Genomic DNA, 23,324 nt, shown 5'->3' with positions numbered 1-23,324 from the left:
GGGTGGGGATACCACAGGGATGACGCACAAGGATCGGACCACGTGGATCGGATGGGAACTGGGAAACTTTTAGCTGCAGTCTGAGCCCAGACTGAGACCAAGTTCACACTATAATGTGAATAGTGTTTCCGCTATAGCGGAAAAGGAAGTAAATAAATAATTGTGCTCTACATGCAGTGTACCATTGCATGCCTTCAAAATATATTTGACAGCTAGGACTTGGAGTCTACCCAGAAAAGCTGTTTAACCCTCGCCGGCACAGGCCATTTTGCGTCCTTCGACGGCACAAGGGGGGGGGGGGTTGGTACGACCCCCCTCGCGTTTGGCCCCTGATCGAGCTAAAGCTTCGCGGAAAAAAACGAGCGTGTTGCCCGTCACGAGAGGAAGCCGATGATACCCAATTTTAACCCTCGCCCGCACATGGGGGGGGGGGTGGTTGCCACCCCCCCAGGTAGTCTTTCTGTTCTGCACTCAACATTTTTAGAGCTAGAAGGCTGATTTTTCGTATAGCTGCTCCTCTATCCTTTCTTGATGTCCACTAAAAATTTCAAGTTTCTGTGATTTTTGGTTTCGGAGATATGACCTTGTTTTTCAGGTCATGTCATGACCCAAATGGCCAATTCTCAACATCTTGCGTTTGCCATGGGCCTTATGAGCTTTTGACACCCTGATTTCGGCCTTTTTTGCCAGTCTTACCTCCTAACTATCATGGAACATGTTGTTTGACGATGTACAGGGGTCAAGGTCAGGGTCAAGGTCAACCTAGGTCACCTAAGATAATTGCGTTTCAGGCAAGCTGAATTTACTTTTTTTGAAGTTTTTTGACTGCATTTTTGGTAAAAGCTTCTCAGATCATGATTTCATGTAATATGGACCCAAAAACAATCGGTGCACACATCAGTATACACACAGACACACACAGACATACAAACACATATAATTGACCTTGACCTAACTTGACCTGAAATGACCTCAGCAGCAAAATTCTGGTCGGGTAGTGTGACAAAGAGGTTCTAGCTGGCTTGGCACCAGAAAACAGCATCGTCATCGGTATTTGATAAGCAGCACACTTGATATCCAACGGTGACCCAAAACAGCAACATTTTTTAGTTTGACCTGACCTGGAAGGTCAATGACTGACCTGAGAAGGTAAAACTGGGTATCATTGGATTCGTCTCTTCCCAAAGAATCTTTTTGGCCTTTACTGCTAAGCTCTATCTCCAACAGGAACGAAATGGCGCGGGGGGGGGTGGCAACCACCCCCCCCCCCCCCATGTGCGTTCTAGGATGGGAAAATGGCATGTGCGGGCGAGGGTTAAGGTCCTAGGTCATCGGGTGACCTTCCAGGTCAGGTCAATGACCCGAAACCGGGAAAATCGGGACCTGTTAGAAAGTCGTAAAGTGTGGCTGCTATGTTGTTTTCCGGGGTGCTGATCACGAATATCGTGTTAGTTTTGATCAGAGATGATGTTTTTAAGCATTTAGACCAGGTTGGGTCAGGTCAGGTCAGGTCAACCGGTAGGGGTTGTGACGGGTATTCGTAATACGTGTCAACCGCCTCTGACAGCTTCGTAACATGTTACGAAGGCACCAAAACTACTTCGTAAATGTTCAAATTGTTGCTAAATTCGAATTCAGCTCCAAAAACTAGCCTAGAAACATGTAAAACTCGAAAAAGTGAACCGAGGTCACCCGAGGTCACCAAAGGTCAATGACCTGACCTGACCTTCAGGTGACCTTGACACCCACCCTTATGTATGGGAGCAACATCAAATCACATGTTTGAACGTTTAAAACCACGAAAAGCTTGCAAACGCGCGGCTAATGCGAGCCGACATACGCCGAATCGCGATTTCGGCCAAACATGGTCACGGAAAAGAGGTCACAGGTCAAAGGTCATTGGGGTCAGGGTCATGAAATTTTCAGGGAACGTGTAAAGTTGATCAATGCGAGGGTACTGAAAGTTTCGTCGCGATCGGCCGCTTTTTACGCGAGTTATTCGCGAAAAACCTTAGGGGGGGTTGCATCACCCCCCCCCCCCTGTGCCGGCGAGGGGTAAGGCAGGTTAAGCTAGGTCAAGAAGCCTCTAAAATGACTGTAAATAAATTAAAATGAAAGTAACTATATTTTTGGTGCACAGGACTCGCTGTTTTCTGTTATCATGTAGGTACTGTGCCTAGTGGTAAACAGTCATTGATGGTATTGCGAATATGCGACATGCATAATATGTTACTGTACTTCACACAGTAAGTACGTAAAGTTGTGTAATAATAGTGCACAACGTATCGAATGTTTTATAGCTCAATTGCGTTTTTCTTTCTATTCCCGGATAGTATCGGTAGTTTTTAGACAATGAACTCGCTCTGATGGAGTTAAGTGCTTGTGCGAGGAACATTGTAATAGTTGTAGATATATTGGACAGGTATGTAGTAAAGAGCAAGTAGCATACGAATATATTCAAGTAGCAATTACATCAGCAAAAAAGCTGAAGATGAGAGAGAGAGAGAGAGAGAGAGAGAGAGAGAGAGAGAGAGAGAGAGAGAGAGAGAGAGAGAGAGAGAGAGAGAGAGAGAGAGAGAGAGAGAGAGAGAGAGAGAGAGAGAGAGACAGAGAGAGAGAGAGAGAGACAGAGAGAGAGAGAGAGAGAGAGAGACAGAGAGAGAGAGAGAGAGAGAGAGAGAGAGAGAGAGAGAGAGAGAGAGAGAGAGAGAGAGAGAGAGAGAGAGAGAGAGAGAGAGAGAGAGAGAGAGAGAGAGAGAAATGAAATAGATTTCTATACACCGTCAAACATGTTTAACTTTTAGGCATTTACTGATGTATCGAACGTTGATGTTTGGTGTAGGAGCATAATCACCGAAATATTATGATAGATTGTGAGTGTTTTTAGGTAGTAGGTGCCCTACTCAGCAATGCTTATTATTTTCTAACTGAATCCGATTTTATTTCAAACGATTGTCACTGTGCTAGTTTTCTTGTTATACGTTTTTGAAAAAGCGCTGAAGAAGTCTTTCATAGACGAAACCGGTCCGCGTATTTATATGTAATTGCTACTTGAATATATTCGTATGCTACTTGCTCTTTACTACATTGTAATAGTTATTTGAAAATATATAAGCATGACCTTTCCTCGATATTGAATAAAAAAGTGCCGAAAAATATACTTTATTGACAGAAAATATGTGATATTTCGGCCACTGGCCTTTGTCGAACATATATAATCAAGATAAACAAAACCACGAAAAGCTTGCAAACGCGCGGCTAATGCGAGCCGACATACGCCGAATCGCGATTTCGGCCAAACATAGTCACGGAAAAGAGGTCACAGGTCAAAGGTCATTGGGGTCAGGGTCATGAAATTTTCAGGGAACGTGTAAAGTTGATCAATGCGAGGGTACTGAAAGTTTCGTCGCGTTGTTTATCTTGATTATACCGGGTGGCCCAGAAAAAAACGTTCCGAACTTTGGAGGCCTATATATCAAATTCGAGTGCAAATAACGAGACAAAATTTTCAGCAAGTTTGCGTTATTTCTTTGCGCATTGGTATGCTAAATTATAACACTATACCATCATTTTCAAGCTGGCAATCTTGAGTTGAATTAAGCAAGACGTTTTTGCTTTTTTTGCCGATGTCAAACGATAGTGATGATTGGGTTAGACGCCCCATGTTATAAAAAAGAATAGAAAAATAGAGCATGTGAATGAAACCAACACGTATGTTCTTATTTTAAATATTTGTGTCTCACTTATGTGCCAAATATTCAAATACTGAGCCAAAATGGTGCTCATGGATGCCATTCGTTTTAACACCAAATCATGATTCGTGGCACGGTGCATGGATTACTGCTGATTACCCTCCTTTCAGTAGATCAAACAGTAAATCGACCGGATAAGGAAAACAAACTAAAACAGACTAGTTCCTGTGCCAGAAGACCACATAACATTTTATGAAAAACAACATTGCCAGCAGATGACAAAAAAGAAAACTGGTTGAAAAGCTACCTTTTCCCAGGCATGTCAGCCAGGAAAGCATTTGAGCCACAAGATGGTTAGAAAACTGGAAACTTCTTCCGATGCCACTGGCACAGAGCCATCGTGGTTGCCTGATGGAATGTGTCATCCTGAGACCCGAACCATCAATGAGACTAGCTGCCAGTAGCAGCCATGGCTCTAGGCCGTGGTGCCGAGGGGTGAAAGTGACCTGTTCACTCACATTTTTGAGTAAACATCGGAGCAAAAAAGTAATTTTTACATGGCATGCTTGAAACACGAACCGTTTAAAAAGTAATTTACCGAACACCATGAAAATCACACCATTTACTGAAAATGTGTGCCGCATTAACTATTCGAAGTTTCAATGTTGTATCTTTATCACTTTCTGAGAAATATTGATTTAAAGTTGGGAACGTTTTTTCTGGGCCACCCGGTATATGTTCGACAAAGGCCAGTGGCCGAAATATCACATATTTTCTGTCAATAAAGTACATTTTTTCGGCACTTTTTTATTCAATATCGAGGAAAGGTCATGCTTATATATTTTCAAATAACAATGAACTCGCTCCATGAACAGACGTGAGTGACTGATGTTAGGTAAACGTAAAGTTGTGTAATAATAGTGCACAACGTATCGAATGTTTTATAGCTCAATAGCGTTTTTCTTACTGTTCCCGGATAGTATCGGTAGTTTTCAGATAATGAGCTCGGTCTACATGAACAGAAGTGAACTGAAGTGAGTGAACTGATGTGAGGTTAACGTTAAAGGGACCCTCCCACCTTAACCCTCGCCCCGTTGGGGGGGGGGGCCATTTTGGCCCCCCCGTGGTTTTTCCTAAATAGCAAGAAAACGGCGGCGCGCAGCGCCGCCAAATTTTCAGTACCTTCCCGGGCATCAATTTGACACCTTCACACCAAATTTCAAGTCTTAGGTCACCTTAGGTCAGGAGTTATTGAGGTCAAACTGAGGTCATGTTCGAGCGAAAATGAGCAAAAAACATGCAATCTTGAAACGCTCACCAAATCTACAGTTATCAAGCAATTTCAAAGTTCTTTATATGGCCTAATAGACAAAAAGCGGCGCTACAAAACTGCTATCTCGGATTTTCAAAATTTTTTGTTTTTGACCAAAAAAAATCAAAAAATTAATTTTTTTAGAAAAACTTTAAAAAAATCCAAAATTTTTCCGAATTAAAAAAAAAAAACGGAATATATGTGATAGTCCTAACGCTCTTCTATATACATACCAAATTTCAGATCGATATCTCGTTTTTTGGCCAAGGTATAGCGAAAAAACTGTTCAAAAATGATGACGTCAAATTTTTGAACTCAATTTTTAGCGATTCTAGACCACGTACGGCAAAACAAAGACCACCATTGAACTCCCCGTGACGAGCTGCATCGATTCGATACCCATTATATGCAAAAATATTAACTTTGAAATTTGACCTAATTTGACCTGACCTTGACCTGACCTTGACCTGACCTTGACCAAAACGTGACCTAAGCTGGCCCCAAAGGCTGCCTGACCCACATAATCGCATTTGTCATGTAAAATGGACCATAAAACATGTATCACACGACACTTTCATATTGTGACCCCCCCGTGACCTGACCTCTGTGACCTGACCTGGTATCAGTGACCTCAAATAGCAAAATATGTGTTTGAAGAACATTTCCCCATCGATGATTTTCAATGAAATGCATTTTACTCGATTTTACAACGCATTTCTTGAAATGCCTGTAAACGGTGAAAATTGGACCTTTGACCTGACCTGTGACGTCATCGGTTTGACCTAGGTCAATAAAATTGGGTCACAAGGTAGTTCCCCTTTGGGGCTATCCAACGCCTTTTACCGCTCGTCGCTATGTTGCGTGGTTCTCGAGATCTTAGGGGGGGCCAAAATGGCCCCCCCCAACCGGGCGCGTTGCTCGGCAGAGCCCAACGGGGCGCGGGTTAACATTAGATTTGAGTTGAGATAGCCAAAATGGGGTCCCTGGCTCACAATTGCCGGTTTCGGCACTCACAACATCGAGAAATGCCTTAAAGGGACTATCCCACCTTCTAAAATGTTGTTAAAACCAGTTAAATTGTGCCCGACTTTATAGATTGGATGACCAGGAACACGGTTCTGGCATTTATTTTTCATTAAACATCTTAGGCTTCCCATATTCCAAACACAAACTTTCAAATATGTGACGTCACAGCCCAAAATTACCTCCTTCCCCAGGCCACATTACTGTCATAAAGCCGATTCTTTTTACTCTGTAGGCACCACAACAAAGTTCAGACCAAGTTTTAAGCGATTTTTCAACGAACAAACCCATTTAAATCAGAATGACTAAACGAGGTGACGTCACACTAACGGTCGCTCCATGTTGAAGATAGGGCCTTGTACAAGGCCCATTTTCAAATGAAAGGAACGAATTTCTTCAACACCAAGAGGCCGCGGGGGTTGCAACCTAGATAGATAGTGGTTTCTGAACCTCGCCGCAAACTTGGCTATCTCAACTCAAACCCCATGTTAAAGGTGGGATAGTCCCTTTAAATCGGAAATATTGAATTTCAAAATTGCAGCATTTTGATTCAGAGGGGCTAATGTTTAGGAATACCCCTCTGAATGTGTGACGTCAGCGCAAATATCTAACGATTTTTAAATGTTTGACTAAAACGTTTTGTACCACGCGGTGGTATATGCTATTTGCGCGCAACATCTGCCGCAAACGCCGCACTTCTCAAATAAAGTCGCTAGAAACAGCGGAGATCCCAAAAAAAGTAAACAAAAGTAAAAGCCTAATATTTTGAAAACCGGTGAATATTTTTCGGTGAAATTTGGTAGAAATTCGTTTTCGCTCTTTCTGAACCAAGCGACATCACTTTCATACCAATTCATAAACTTTTTTGAAGGTGGGAGGGTCCCTTTAAGTTGTGTAATAACAGTGCACAACGTACCTATCGAATGTTTTATAGCTCAATAGCGTTTTTCTTACTATACCCGGATAGTATCGGTAGTTTTCAGACAATGAACTCGCTCTATACATGAACAGAAGTGAGTGAACTGATGCGAGGTAAACGCAAAGTTGTGTAATAATAGTGCACAACGTACCTACCTATCGAATGTTTTATAGCTCAATAGCGTTTTTCTTACTCTTCCCGGATAGTATCGGTAGTTTTCAGACAATGAACTCGCTCTACATGAACAGAAGTGAGTGAACTGATGTGAGGTATAAACGTAAAGTTGTGTAATAATAGTGCACAACGTACCTTTCGAATGTTTTATAGCTCAATAGCGTTTTTCTTACTATTCCCGGATAGTATCGGTAGTTTTCAGACATTGAACTCGCTCTACATGAACAGAAGTGAGTGAACTGATGTGAAGTAAATGGTGACAGTTCTGGCCTGCGCCAGTGGCCTGAAAACTAAGCTGAGAGGTTTGAACGAAGGGACTGCTCACACCGGACTCGAGCCTCACATTTTCGCTGCTCATTTGCGCTTTCGTTTTCGAAAAGATTTACTTTTCTCTTACTTATCTGTTTAATGTCACAAACCTTAATTTCAACAATTTGCCGACCTCGTTGAACCATAAAAATGCACGAGTAGAGAGTTCGTTTGTATAGACAGATAGAGACAAACAATGCATCGGCAGATAACGGTGACTCGAGAGGCTCACCGAAGGATATTTATTATTTATCCAGGCCATATAAAACGACATAAACCATCTCATTGCTGATGATATGTACATAGTAACAATATCGACTGCCGTGCTCCCTCTTTCTATGCCATAGTTTGCACTTACATCCACTTCATGCAGATGAGCAGTTGCAGTCGCTGCCGCTAACATCGTACCCTGAACCGCAGCCTAGGTCATGACCGCGCCACGGCTGCCGGCCCGCTCCGAACCAGCCCTCGTTCGCTGCCCTGCCCTGCCCTGACCATCCCACGGCGCCCGGCCCTAGTAGCTGAAGTCGCCGCTGCCGCTGCCTGTCCGCTCTATGACACACCTTGTATGCTGCCCTGCCCCGGACATCCTATCCTACCAGGCCCGCCCTAGAAGAAGAAGTCTCCGCTGCCGCTGCCGCTGCCCTGGTCGATGTCAGGTTCAGAGTCGAGGTCGAGCGGCAGCAGGTCACCGATGACAGACAGGTCCTCGGCGCGCTCCGGCTGGGTGTACAGCAGCCGCTCCATCATCGCGATGCTCAGCTCCAGACGTGGCTGCAGGCTCCGGTACATGTCGAGCAGCGTGCGGATCAGCATCTGGAGGCCGCTGCCGCGCCGCCGACCGCTATGGTGCAGGATGCGCGCCTCCTGCTGCAGCATCGGCGCCTCCTGCTGCAGGATCGGCGGCTCCTGGAGCGGGATCAGCGACTCCTGTTGCAGGACTGGCGGCTCCTGAAGTGAGATTGCAGGCTCCGAGGTGGTGTGGGGACTGGCTTCAGCGGGCCGCGGCGCCACAGCGGCACCCAGCAGACACGCCAGCACCGACAGACAGACGGACCGCATGGCGGCAAAGCTGAGACGAGTGGATGGCGACCGGATGGCGGCGACTGGTTTTATAGGACGGACGGTTTCCGCAGCCAGGAGGGCGCCGGAGGGTAGGAAGGACGACGGTCCTGCGGCAGAGGGGCGGAGGGTGGGTAGGGAATACGGCAGAGCGGCAGAGTGTGAGGAAGTTACTACGACAGGACGGAGGGTGGAGAGGGTTTTGGCAGAGAAGCAGAAGAACGAAAAAGGACAACACAAGAAGGAATATGTTTAATCTGGCGAATGACACTGGAGATGCACTCGACATGCAGAATTAACCCGCGCCCCGCTGGGCTATTCAGCCATACGCGCCCTGCTGCGGGGGGGGGGCAGATTCTGCCACCCCCCTGTCTAACTTCCGAACCGATGGTCGTAGAAAGACGGGGGAAACGGCAATCGAAAGCTCTTAACAAGGCGGATCTTAAGAGCCGATTTTTTTGTGCTTAAGTAGGTCAGAGGTCAGGTCAAGGTCAGGTCAAGGGTACAAAGGCAAGTTTCTACATAATCGGCCTTGCACCGTAGTTGCCGAAGAATGGACTGAGACTGATTGACCAAAACGTGTTCATAGGCTACCAGGACAATATTCGTTGCATACAATATTATGCAAAGGTAAAGGTCAAGGTCAGGTCAGGTCAGGTCACCAAAAACCAAATATAGAAAAGGGCATGTGCGACACATGTTTTATGGGCCATTTTATTCATATGGCCTATTGAATTCTATAGAATTCAATAGGCACACTCAATAAGTGATATGAACCACATCTGTATGAAATTCAGGTCGAGGCCAGGTCAAGGTTACTACCAATAGGCTGAGACTATTTATAGGTTACTGCCGAGGTGACTTACAGGTTACTATTACAGTAACTTACTGGTTTTCTTTTATGTAACCAATGGTTCCATAAAAGGCACGTTTTCATTGCTTATGCTGAATGTATGAAGTTCAGCGGTTCCGATCGATGAGTGAGGTAACTTAACTGTTTCTTCGTGCTTACTTCTATACATTACTCGATGTTTCCGTGACGAAACCAATAATCAATTCCGTGACTCACCCGTGACCCACACGTGACCTGCCCCGAGATCCGCCGTGACCCACGATCGGTCATTGATCGCTCACCCATCGGACGCCGATCGTATCGATCAATGATCGGTCATCATTGATCGCTCACCCATCGGACGCCGATCGCCCACAGCCTATCACCACGCGTTTAAATCCCCGCTGCAGTTGTTTTGTACCTACCTGTTATACGTCTCACGCAATGCCGTGACCGGACCGATAGACGCCGTGGCGGTCAGTACCGGGCGTGTCGTGATGCGGGCGTGATTGCTGGATGGCCCTCTCGGTCACACACGATTCGCCGTTTGTTATGATGAGGATAACTAACTACAGTTGGCGCTAAAGTGTCGCTGTGATAAGTGTTGTCTTCCTGGCAAAACAGCGAAGATCGTATAAACAAAACGGCCTAGATGCGTCCTGCCGCTGAACGCACATGAAAAGGCTTGAGATAAAGTGGAATATTGATGTCAGTAAATATGATTTTTAGATGGCTTGGCGCCTATTTGAGCTTAGGCTGGGCCTTTCATCATACGAACTTCATTCTTTGTCCTCTACAGTAGTAGAGCTCTACTGTAGTCCGTTTCGCTCGGCCGTTGTGCCCGATACCTATGGTTTTATTTCGTGGGAGATTTGGTGAACAAAGTCAGAACATACATATATTCAGGAACGATTTTATTCGGAAATTTTTTATTACAGACTTTGCACACTCAGATAATGCTTAGCATTACCACCCATGCGATAATGACGACGTGTTCAGGGCAGAGGGTAGTTGGCGTCGGTGGCCACGCCGCACTGGTTGCCGGCGTTCCTGCTCATCTTGATGTAGCCGTCCATACCCCAGCTGGCGCCCCACGAGTTCTTGACGAGCCAGTAGTCCTGGCCGTTCTCGGTGCCGTAGCCGGCGGCCAGCACGCCGTGGTCCAGCTCGTTGTAGCCGTTCATGCAGCGAGGCTCGTCGTACACGCCGCTCGAGTACAGCTGGAACGAAAAGTGCGAGGCGTCGATGGCGATGGCGATGGGTCCGATGTTGGAGACGGCGTCCTCCAGCTCGGACTCGTCGCCCTCGGAGATCTGCACCCAGGAGGAGATCTTGGCGGCCGCCTTGGCCGGGTCGTAGTTGCAGTGCAGGTGCGACGACATGGTGTAGGGGTAGTCGTCCTCAGACATGATGCCGCCCTCGTCCTGGATGTACTGGAAGGCCTCAGACTCGAAGCCACCGTTGCAGGCCAGGTTTCCGTAGCTGCCGGCCAGCGTTGAGGCAAAGTCAGACGAACGTATCGTGCAGGGATATGGAATGATCTATGTCAAAGAGCAATAAATGAAAATAGTCTGATTACCTCGATCTAACTGAAGCAAAAAGCAATTAAATTTTCCACTTTCCAGTAATACAGCCGTGCTTGCGCTAAACCAGCTTTACTAACAAAGGTGAAGGCGGATGGGTCAACTCGGAATCAGGAGATCAAGAGATGCGAGCATAGGTAACTGGACATCAAAATGCATCGGAACTACATGCATGTCAGAAGATTTTTGGCCTATGTAATATTTTACACAAGCCTATCTTAGATCCTACATTAGAACAGAGAAACACAGAGCAGAAACGAGAATAGTGGTAGGAGATGGGATGTTGTCCTCAGACAACAAAAGCTTGATATTAACATGAGGTATCGTGGAGGTGCGCTCAAGCAGATGACTTGCCTGTAGGAGCAGTCCATGAGCTGCTGCTCGCTGAGCGCAATCAGCGGGTTTCCAGCCAGGGCCCACATGCCCTCCACAGCGCCGGTGGTCGAGAAGGCCCAGCACGAGCCGCACTGGCCCTGGTCCTTGACGGCGGTGACGGCGCCAGCCTCACGCCAGTCCTTGGTGGCCTCAGTGACGCCCCTCTTCATGTGCTTGACGGACGCCTTCAGGCCGCGCCTCTCGGCCGCCCTGTGGCCGAGCAGCTGGCGGTACTCGGCGTTGGTGAGGTCGGCGAACTTGTTGACGCCCAGCTTGAAGGAGTGGTTGCCGGCGTTGTGCTCGGCGATCAGGCGCTGGTTGTCCTTGAAGATGGCCAGACGGGCGGCCTCCTCGGCGGGGTGCGAGTATGCCTTGCCATGGGTGCTCTGAGGAGGATGCATGTGCTCGCTAAAAGCGCTGTCTGAATTTATTTTTTATTAACCCTCACCCGTACAAGGAGGGAAAGTCAAATGGACCCCCTCGGTGCTTCGCAAATAACTCACGTAAAAAGCGGCCGATCGCAGCAAAACTTTGAGTACCCTCGAGTCAATAAATTGTACACCTACCCTTAAAATTTCCTGACCTTGACCCAAATGACCTTTGACCTGTGACCTATTTCTCGAGACCATGTTCGGCCGGAATTACGATTCCGCGTATGTCTGCTCGCATTAGCCGCGCGTTTGCAGTCTTTTTGCGGTTTCAAGCGTTCGGACATGTGATTTGATGTTGGTCCCATGCATTATGGTGAATGTCAAGGTCACCTGAAGGTCAGGTCAGGTCATTAACTTTTCATGACCTCGGTTCACTTTTTCGACTTTTACATGTTTTTAGGCTAGTTCTTGGAGCTGATTTCGAATTTAGCAACCATTTGAACATTTACGAAATAGTTTTGGTGCCTTCGTAACATGTTATGAAGCTGTCAGTAGCAGTTGACATGTAGGTACTATAAATGCCTGGCAAAACACCTACTGGTTGACCTGATCTGACCTGACCCGACCTGGCCTAAATGCGTGAAGACATCATATGTGATCAAAATTTACATGAAATTCGTGATCAGCAACCCGAAAAACCCCGCGGTTACCTCGCTTTACGACGTTCTAACAGGTCCAGATTTTCGTGACTTTTGGGTTATTGGCCTGACCCGGAAAGTCAACCAATGACCTAGGACCTTAAAATTGGGCAGCACCAGCCTCCTCTCGTCACGGACAACACGCTCATTTTTTCCACTAAGCTTAATCTCGATCAGGGCCAAACGACAAGGGGGTCCAACGGACCCCCCCCCCCCCTTCGAGGTTGGCGAAACACCAATACGGGCGAGGGTTAAGGGATAGTCGCGAATTGATTTATCCTCGCGGAATACAATTTAAAGAATTAGTTCATTTAATAAGGATGCATTGAGTACTGATCATATTTAAAGGGACCCTCCCACCTTAACATTAGATTTGAGTTGAGATAGCCAAATTGGGGTCCCTGGCTCACAATTACCGGTTTCGGCACTCACAACATCGAGAAATGCCTTAAATCTGAAATATTGAATTTCAAAATTGCAGCATTTTGATTCAGAGGGGCTAATGCTTAGGAATACCCCTCTGAATGTGTGACGTCAGCGCAGATATCTAACGATTTTTAAATGTTTGACTAAAACGTTTTGTAGCACGCGGTGGTATATGCTATTTGCGCGCAACATCTGCCGCAAACGCCGCACTTCTAAAATGAAGTCGCTAGAAACAGCGAGATCGCAAAAAAGTAAACAAAAGTAAAAGTCTAATATCTTGAAAACCGGTGAATATTTTTCGGTGAAATTTGGTAGATATTCGTTTTCGCTCTTTCTGAACCGAGCGACATCACTTTCATGCCAATTCATCTTTTTTGAAGGTGGGAGGGTCCCTTTAAACTTGAAGAACGCTTACATCAGTAATTCATCGGGAATTCATATCGTTAAATCCTACTCAGAGTTTGCGCAAGAGGAAATCTTTTTTCTTGTTTTTTTTTTTTTGAAGAGTGAAAGGTGCCAGTTGCAGTGCTAAGAATTGATACATTTATTGAGTGCATTGACAACTTTAACTCTCGCCGGCACAGGGGGGTTGATGCAATCCCCCTAAGGTTTTTTCGCGAATAACTCGCGTAAAAAGCGGCTGATCGCGACGAAACTTTCAGTTCCCTCTCATTTATCAATTTTACACCTAATCTGAAAATTTCACGACCCAAATGACCTTTGACCTGTGACTTACTTTCCGAGACCATGTTTGGCCGGAATCGCGATTGGGCGTATGTCGGCTCGCATTAGCCGCGCATTTGCAAGCTTTTCGTGGTTTCAAACGTTCAAACATGTGATTTGATGTTGCTCCCATGCATAAGGGTGGATGTCAAGGTCACCTGAAGGTCAGGTCAGGTCATTGACCTTTGGTGACCTTGGCTCTCTTTTTTGACTTTTACATGTTTCTAGGCTAGTTTTTGGAGCTGATTTCGAATTTAGCAACCATTTGAACATTTACGAAGTAGTTTTGGTGTCTTCGTAACATGTTACGAAGCTGTCAGACGCGGTTGACACGTATTACGAATACCCGTCACGACCACTACCGGTTGACCTGACCTGACCTGACCCGACCTGGTCTAAATGCTTAAAGACATCATCTCTGATCAATACTAACACGATATTCGTGATCAGCACCCCGGAAAACCCCATAGCAGCCACGCTTTACGACTTTCTAACAGGTCCCGATTTTCCCGATTTTCGGGTCATTGACCTGACCTGGAAGGTCATCCGATGACCTAGGACCTTAACATTGGATATCATCGGCTTCCTCTCGTGACGGGCAACACACTCGTTTTTACCGCGAAGCTCTAGCTCGATCAGGGGCCAAACGCGAGGGGGGGGGGGTCGTACCAACCAACCCCCCTTGTGCCGTCGAAGGACGCAAAATGGCCTGTGCCGGCGAAGGTTGAGACTTAAGATTGGTATTTGGTATGAATATTGAATATTCTTGCAATTTGAGATAGCTGCATCATTCATGGTCAGTAAGAGGAATGAACTTGATCCACAACAGCCGTGAAATTCAAATTGAGTTGAGTTGATGCCCGACACTCCAAACGCCCTTTGCAAGTAGCGGGCCATGGTCTACAGTCGGCCCTCCCAAGGTCAGCCACCTGACCTGAAGCATGCCCAACACGGAGCCTTGATATGACCTTGGTGGTAGGTAGTACTGACCTTGAAGGCGACCCAGTCGGGGTCGGTCAGCTCAAAGCCGACGGCCAGCTGAGCCAAAGCGATCACCAGCAGCACCTTCATGATTCCGGGTCTCTGCGGGGCATCGCCAAAGTTGAGCATTTACGCATAAACACAGAAGGGGAGCGAAACAGCACTATGTAATATAGATACAGGCCCCTTATTTGTGCGTAGCACAGGATGATATGACTACAGTCTGACATTTTCGGATATACATGCATGTTACAGCTGATACGATACACAGCCGAAGAAATTGTCACGCTCGCACCAATTACTGACTGCAGGTTAACGAAAAATGTATTGAGAAGCTGGTCAACAATGTACGCACAAAAGCCATATGCTGAAAATAGCAAATGCGAGGAAATGCTCAATCAAATCAATTCTGGTCTCACGTATTATACAAGAATTACGCGGAAAAAGGCATAAAATCCGTACCACAGTACGGATTTGTAACACGGTACGGATTTCAAGACCACCTTCTTAGACTGCAGTGTACAGTTCGACTTCGCCACTGCACGGTCCGACTATATCCTACCCTGAGAAGAACTGGCAGAAGCGATATTCACTGGCTGTGGCCCACATATATACCGCGACTCTGTCTCAGATATCATGGGCGACACATGGGTAGGTGAATATTGTTCCCACCGTCACGAGCGCACCGAATGTAGGAGCGTACCGCTTTGGGGGGGGGGGGGGACTGATAGCACGTCCGGTGTACGTGGGAACTGGGTGCGGTGTGCTGCCGCCTGTCCTTGCAGCGCGGGCAGCGTGACGCAGCAGCCACAGACACCTGGAATATTCCGAGGGACTGGTTAGGTAAATACCTGGAATAATCCACAGGACTGTTGAGTGTTTATTGCTGCTGACAACGTGTAACAGACACAGGGAGTGGTAGGTGACGAAGTTCTCCGCGCTGAGCCAGCGCAACTGGCACAGAAAATCGGAAACATGATCGTACCTTTTTCGGCCGAAAATGGCTTTAGCTGCGTATTTAAATGTTAAAGACATCACAGATGATGTCTTCATGTATTTAGGCCAGGTCGGGTCAGGTCAGGTCAGGTCAACCAGTAAGGGTACCTATTCGTAGTAGGTGGCAACCGCCTCTGACAGCTTCGTAACATGTTACGAAGGCACCAAAACTACTTCGTAAATGTTCATATGGTTGCTAAATTCGAATTCAGCTCCAAAAACTGGCCTAGAAACATATAAAACTCGAAAAAGTGAACCGAGGTCATCAAAGGTCAATGACCTGACCTGACCTTCAGGTGACCTTGACACCCACCCTAATGCATGGGGGCACATCATATCACATGTTTGAACGCTTGAAACCACGAAAAGACTGCAAACGCGCGGCTAATGCGAGCCGACATACGCCGAATCGCGATTCCAGCCAAACATGGTCTCGAAAAGTAGGTCACAGGTCAAAGGTCATTTGGGTCAGGGTCATGAAATTTTCAGGGTAGGTGTGAAATTGATGAACGCGAGGGTACTGGAAGTTTCGTCGCGATCAGCCGCTTTTTACGCGAGTTATTCGTGAAAAACCATGGAGGGGCCGTTTGACCCCCCCCCCCTATACGGGCGAGGGTTAAGTAGGTCAGAGGTCAGATCAAGGTCAGGTCAAGGGTACAAAATGCAAGTTTCTACAGTATCGGCCTTGCACCGTACCTAGTTGCCGAAGAATGGACTGAGACTGATTGCCCAAAACGTGTTCTTAGACTACCAAGACAGACAATATTCGTTGCATACAATGTCATTCAAAGGTCAAGGTCAAGGTCAGGTCAGGTCAGGTCAGGTCACCAAAAATAGAATATAGAAAAGGGCATGTGCGACACATGTTTTATGGGTCATTTTACTCATAGAATTCAATAGGCACACTCACTAAGTGATATGGACCACCTCTGGATGAATATCAGGTCGAGGTCAGGTCAAGGTCAGGTCAAGTGAGGTCAAATTTTGAAGTTGGTTGTTAAGGCCTAAAAAGGTGTCTACCTGATGCAGTTTTTCACGGCGAATCGAATGGTCCCAGCTAACAGGAAACGTTACTACAACGTTGTCACAACGTCGTGTTTCGGTAAGTTGCGAAATTACGTTTTAATTACGTTGTAGCAACGTTCTGAACGTTGTGAAGCCATAATTTGGTCCGAAAGTCGTGGTAAAACGTCGTGACAACGTTTTATTGGTACGTTGCAGCAACCGCGCACTTGCAGCATTATATTTTGATAATGCATGGTGACATATATGGCCATATAATGCATTTCCTTTGACTTTCAATGCGCATATTCAGTTTTCATCGTTAAATTTGACATATTTTAACACTTGGACTGTTCACGTTGTCAGCTGGTGGTCGCCAACACGTTGTTAAAAAGGTTTTTCACAACCTTGACATTATAGGTACTGAATAATTAGCGGTGTTTTTACAAGTAAATTCTGATACCTTTCTCTCCCTATCTCTCTCTAATATATATATATAGAAGCTTTTTCTCTTATATATATATATATATATATATATATATATATATATATATATATATATATATATATATATATATATATATATATATATATATATATATATATATATATATATATATATATATATATATATATATATATATATATATATATATATATATATATATATATATATATATATATATATATATATATATATACCTAACATGTGTAAATTGCAAAGCGTCATTGGCATGTTTTGCAACATCACAGGCGGAGCTAGAGGCTTGCAACTATCCCTATGTAAACGCGGCTGTTATCCGCGGCTGCCAGCAAGCCACGCGGGCCGCCACTCAGGCGAACGGTGGCTCGCGCCCTGACCTCGCCTGAGGGGCCGTGACGTCAGTGTCACCGGCCGGCGTTCAGAGGCCAGTTTTACCAACAGAAAAATAGCAGCCCGGCGCAATTTTTCTGTAAAAAACCAGCCGACGAGTTTCACCAACCAGGCGAAAAAATATCCGCCGGCGTGAAAAAATATCAGCCAGAAAAATAGCCAATGAGTTTCACCAACGACAAATGCGGCATTAATGGAGTGTTATTTTGCGCCATTATTTGTAGAAAAACAGCCCAAAAAATAGACGGGGGACCCCGTCTATTTTTTTGATGTCGTGTTGGAATAATTGGCCTCATTTGTTACTAATTATCGTGATTTGCGCTTCCCAGTTGATATAATAATTTAGTATCATTCATGGCCAATTTGTAAAGCATCTGGGCTTCAAGATTAGAAGAGGAATACTGATGATATTGCGTAAAGAAAGAGCCTTTGTCACCAGTCCTGACTAAAAGGAACCAACAAGACTGGTGTTTGGTGTTGTGGTGTTAGTTTTTTCGTTTATATTATCTTTTTGCTACAAGCACCCAACAGCAAGATGATAGCACATTATTAACTAGTGGTCAGCTTACAAGTTCATTGCTCGTGCGAGTCGCACGGAAGTGGAAAATAATGATGGAAGATCATTTTCGAAAATTGAAGGTGCTTGAACAAATGCTGGAAGGAGAGGCAGAGAGGGTAGGCTCATTGGACTCAAGATTTTAAATAAATATGTCACTGTTTTCACATATTCAGCTACATTTGACAATGCAAGGCGCCAACTACTGATACCACTACTACTTTTGGGTGGAACTTACTTGAGCTGTGCGGAATAGGGAAGGTGCAATTGACATGGCTAAGACCAAAATGGCAAGATTTTCAAGATGAATGACAGTAAATTAAAAAAAAATGAATAGCATGAAAGAAATGTATAAAGGCTTGTTTTTGAAGCCAAACATGCAAAGTTTGCATGGTTGCGAACCCGAACAAACTTGCTGTCATAAGATTGTGCCACTGAGCTCAGCAAGTCATGCTGCCAATATTGAAGGAAAAGAAAATAATGTAATGTTGTAAAATGTAAATGAATCCATAACTGTTGTGTGTGCACTGTGCTGATATTGAATGCATGTGTATCTTGCATGCATGAGTCATGCAGGGATCATGTTAAAACTGGCTGTAAGTATTGTGAGTAGTTTTGCAAAATTGTGGAGGCACCAGGCAAATTGTGGCCGAAATGTTACTTGTTCACCTCAGCGCTGAAATTTCTGCTCACAGAGTTTTCAGATCATGCGCCGAAATGTTCATGCAGCCCATCCGTTACACTGGTCATGTTGACAGTGACAAGGATTTTTTCCCAGTCTCATGCTGAAATACAATAATAATTCACTTAGCTTGATTTTAGCTTATGTTTTTCATGCCAGTTCCTAGAATAAAGCAGCCAATATTTTCTGTCATGTGAGAAATATAATAACAATATGCACAATTGCAGTCTGTGGCATGTTGTGAGGTTTTCCCTTGTTTATTGCTGAGGTTTTTCCAGTCTCTGCTGCAAAAACGGTGATGAATCCACCATCGTCCGACGGTTTCGATGACGCCAATCATCGGCGAGTGTTGCTGTGATGGCCGACCTGACTGAGCGCACAGCGGCAGCCGCCGTCGCCAATAACGACAGTGAGGACACCTCCGAGTCGGACGGAGACGCCGCCGCTGACGACTTCACCGTGCTGGACGAGGTGGAGCGCTCGAGCCGACAGACCGTGCACCGCGTGCGCTGCCCGACTGGCTGGCGCACCTGCAGCCGATTGGCGACCGGCGGCCGGCGCCGGCCAATCTGCCGGCGCTCTGCCCCGAGCTGCGCGCCCGGCTGGCCGCCGAGGGCATCGAACAGGTGTTCCTGGTGCAGGTGACCGTGCTGCCCGAGCTGCTGGCGGCCGCAGAGTCGCCACTGCCACCGGCCGACCTCTGAGTCGGCGCCGGCCGGCCGCTCGGTGCCCGCCGTGTTCCGCCAGTACGACGCCGACACGCCGCTCTGCGTCCAGCTGCTGGGTGGAGACACAGTGGCACGAGGGGGCGCCAACTGGTGGCGGTGGGGCCGCGCGGCCCGGCCTCCCTGGCTGATCGTGGTGAGCACTCCCGGCTGGCTGATGGATCACATAACCAGCGCCGAGGGCTTCTCGCTACCGCACCTGCGCTACCTGGTGATCGACGAAGCCGACCGGGTGATCGAGATGGCCGAGACGGGCTGGCTGAAAGCGGTGGAGCGGGTGGCGGCGGCCACGGCCCGCCGCCCTGCATCGCCGGCCGGCTGACGGCCGCCGCCGTCTGCGCGCCTCACCGCCGCCGTCGCACTGCCCGGTCAGTTCGTCGGCAGGTTCACCACGCCGGCCGAGCTGAGCGAGTCGTTCAACGTGGTGGCGCCGCAGCCGCTGAAGCCGCTGCTGATGCACCATTTGCTCCGACAGCCCGACTGGCGACGCTCGCTCGTGTTGGTCAACTGGAACGAGGTGGCGCACCAGCTGGAGCTACCGCTGTCTGTGCTGGGCGCGCGCGTGACTGAGTTCTGTGGGGTAGTGCCGGCGTGCCGGCGGCGGCGCGCGCTAGCTGAGATGGCCGCGCTGGTGTGCTCGAGGCTATAGCGCGCGGTATTGACGTGGACGCCGTGGACGCGGTCGTGTCGTACGACATCCCGGCGCTGTTGAAGACGTACACTGCGTGCGTCGGACGGCGCGCATCCGCCGGGCCGGCCAGGCGGTCAAGCTAATGTTGGAGCGGCAGCGCAGCAATTTCCAGCGGCTGATGGTGCAGGCGGGCGGCCGCGTGCGGGAGACGCTGGCGCTGCTGGACGAGCTACGAGCTGCGCCAGTACGAGGCGACCTACGTCAGTGCATTTCCACACTAGCTTCTAGTGGATCGCTGTTGTTTTTTATGCTCATTGCTCATGATTTATTTACATTTTAGAAATATTGCAATGAAATAGATGTATGCCTTGTCATCAGCCTGGAAAACTTAAAGTAAGTAAAGCGTTTTAGTTGCATAATGTATGTTTGTTCATGAACATGGATTTAACATGTCCTAACTCCCAAACATTTCGATATTAGACCCGAGTTACAAACCAATCGAAAGGCTTAGACGATCATTTGGGGCGTAGCCAGACGGCTCGGCTGGGTGTGAAAGCCGGCGACCAAGGTGGTGACCACCCGATCATAATGCACAGCGGTCTCCGTCGGACGATTGTGTCCGCGCGCAACGAATGATCTGGGCACACGCAGAGGAGTTCGGCAGGACTCTCCACTGAGCGGTACTGGGCGCAGTCGAACGACGGTCGACGACGCTAGCGCAGGTATTGTTAATTTGTTACGAGTTACGAGCCGGACCAGTGTAGCGGGCCCGGAGCAAATATTCTTTGCTGTGTGGCGTTCCTTCTTCTCGACCGGGCCCGGCAAACGGGGCCTGCATATCGGCTAAAACCACCTAGCCGGGCAGTCTGACCTCCACCTCGCCGAAGCGGAGCGAACGACGTACCCTCAGCCCTGCAACGACCGCGGTGCAGCAGTTAATCTGGGTAGGTATTTTCTAAGGTAAGACAGTCGCCTTTGCACAATGCTTTACATATATAGGCCTTGGCGAGTTCGTTAGCCCTCTTACTCCCGCTAGAAGGTGCTAATGCAGTGCACGCGAATCCGCCTCGTAGCACCGCACTTCAACTTCAATCGCTCGGCAGCGGAACTGTCCGTCGTCCGTCCAGCTTCAGGTGGCGTCTCTGGGAGCAATGCTGACCGCTTATTTGCCGCTCTTTTGAAAGCTAGGAAAGAGGTGCGGCTCCCGGATCTGTCGGGAGCGGGACTCATAGGCGGCGGAACGGGTAGGGCACCGGGGCACCGTGCCCCCTTTGATTTTTACATTTTAATATTAGCCCTATGGGCGTTGCATGGAAAGAATGGGACCAAAAGTCGGTAGTGCCCCCTTAATTGAAGGTGTTCCGCTGCCACTGGAGTGGGTCTCATCTAGTCCCCACCTCATAGCTGGAGGTCCACACATTGCGTTCTCGGTCTACACGATGATTTTCTACAAGGTGCGACTAAAAACAGACAAAAAGGTACATAACAAGTTGAAGGTATTGTAAAAATTAATATAATAGGCTGACAGGAAAAAAGATCCATCTTAAATTTGCCTTAAATGCAAGCTTCCTTACGTCACCTTTATGAATGACGTGCCTACGTTTACAATTTGGTAGTTTTGTGTTGTATTGGCTTTTCCTGGGCACCAGAATGTTAATATAGATATGAAAGTTTATAATGCTCTACTTTGCTGTTATTACTCTTGAAAATAATGTAATAATTTACGATTATAATATTTCTAAATGTATATAGCATTTGCATTAGAAATCACGCTTCAATTTGATTGAAAACATGCTTTAAATGATTTATTAATCTCCTTGACATATCGTAATTTGATATCGTAACAGAATATCAGCTGACTACCGGCGACAAATAATTTCCGTCCGAAGTTGGCTGGAATTTTTTGTTGGTGAAACTCGTGGCTGTGTGGCGTCTATTTTTTCGGCTGGATATTTTATTTCGGCGGCCGGCTGGTATTTTTTGGTAAAACTGGCCTCAGAGCCAGCCGGCCGAGCCGCAGTCTACGCGGCGCGAGCGAGCAGTGAGGGCCGGCGGCGGGCGCGGCTGAGATAGCTGGAAGATGAAAGATAGCGCCAGTTGTCTGCGTTTGATGCGATTGTTGTTTTGACTGGTAAGTCAAAGTACCATTTACGAGTAGCATTTGCAAGATTGTGCCTTGTAATATCGTGCGGTCTAGGCTATAGTTCATTGTAGCTCTAGCCTCTAAGGTGTTGACATGTTTCATTTTGATCTAGCCGGTCGCACTGTTACGGGAAAGTGGTGCAGGTATTTTTGTGATTTTTTCATGAATTGAATGTCTGATTTTCCCTCATGTCTTCCCGCAGACGTCCTGCAACTCGTCAGCGCGCCTTGCGGCAGGCCTACTGTCGGCAATGCGGTAGCGAAGTGGCTGTCCGGAAGCTGCGACCGGAACGGGGGTGCGCAGACCGTCTAGTCAGGCACTGCCAGCTGCCTAGGGACATCGAGGCCGCAAATGAGCCGGTGCCTAACGGTCCGCCGAGTGATCCTCCCAGCGAGGGTTAGTAAAGAAGTGAACTTCCACCAGTTCTGGCGTGCTAGCGGCTAGCGTCAGAGCCGGTAGAACCCAATTCCGTCCCACGCTCCCATGGGGGCGCCCCTGGGCCCCATGCCCCATCACCGATGCCGCCGCCGTCGTTTTGTTTGTTTGTTGTAAATTGACCTGTATGATGTATTGAAATATACACTTCTTACATGCCTTTTTTACAAGTCTAGAGAACGGGAAGAGAGCGTCGGAAACACATTCTGAGTATGTTGCGAACACGTTGAGAGGGCGTTGCGAAAATGTTTAGGACGTTTACTCAGGGTCGCAGGGACGGCAATGCGAAGTAGCGACAACGTGGTGCCCACGTGATAAAAACGTCGCAGAGACGTTGCCAAAGCGTTCTATACTCCTTGTAGTCACGTTGCGGAAACGTGGTGACAACGTTCCAGAAACACTGTTGGTACGTTACAGAAAACATTTCATAACGTTGGCGGGACGTTGTAAGAACAGTTTTGGGACGTCACGGCCACGTTACAGAAACGTTGTGATGACATTCAAATGCATGGTCGGATGACGTTGTCACGCCGTTGTCTGGAGTCTACAAAATTACGTTGTCACAACGATAAATCGGGACGTTGTGGTAACCATTTGACAACGTTTAAACGACGTTGTAACAACGGCAAATTGTTAGCTGGGGTGCTATGTTTGTTTCCGTATAAGGTCTAGAACTCCCCAAAAAAATCATTTTTCAAAATTTTTGTGTGTCGTGACGTAATAAAATTTTGAATAACTCCCACATTTTTGAACCGATTCTTCTAGAAATTGGTATGTAAGTGCACATAGACCACTTCTCT

The 23,324-nt window shown here is 47.1% G+C and overlaps 1 protein-coding gene across 1 annotated transcript; it reads right to left on the bottom strand.

The window, feature by feature from the left end:
- Window positions 1-10,220: 10,220 nt before the first annotated feature.
- Window positions 10,221-15,061, bottom strand: LOC122363572 (procathepsin L-like). The gene is made up of 4 exons (XM_043333026.1): window positions 15,043-15,061; window positions 14,490-14,582; window positions 11,261-11,667; window positions 10,221-10,805 (listed from the first exon to the last, which is right to left on the bottom strand). Exons 2-4 carry the CDS (start codon window positions 14,568-14,570, stop codon window positions 10,319-10,321), a joined length of 975 nt encoding a protein of 324 aa, XP_043188961.1. The 5' UTR covers window positions 14,571-14,582; window positions 15,043-15,061; the 3' UTR covers window positions 10,221-10,318.
- Between the last annotated feature and the right edge of the window lie 8,263 nt (window positions 15,062-23,324).

This window comes from Amphibalanus amphitrite, unplaced genomic scaffold (genome assembly GCF_019059575.1).
Source record: "Amphibalanus amphitrite isolate SeventyFive unplaced genomic scaffold, NRLGWU_Aamphi_draft 000628F_arrow, whole genome shotgun sequence".
Classification (NCBI taxonomy): Eukaryota; Metazoa; Arthropoda; class Thecostraca; order Balanomorpha; family Balanidae; genus Amphibalanus; species Amphibalanus amphitrite.
Note: the sequence above shows the minus strand (reverse complement) of the source record. Positions and strands in the feature narration are given on the sequence as shown.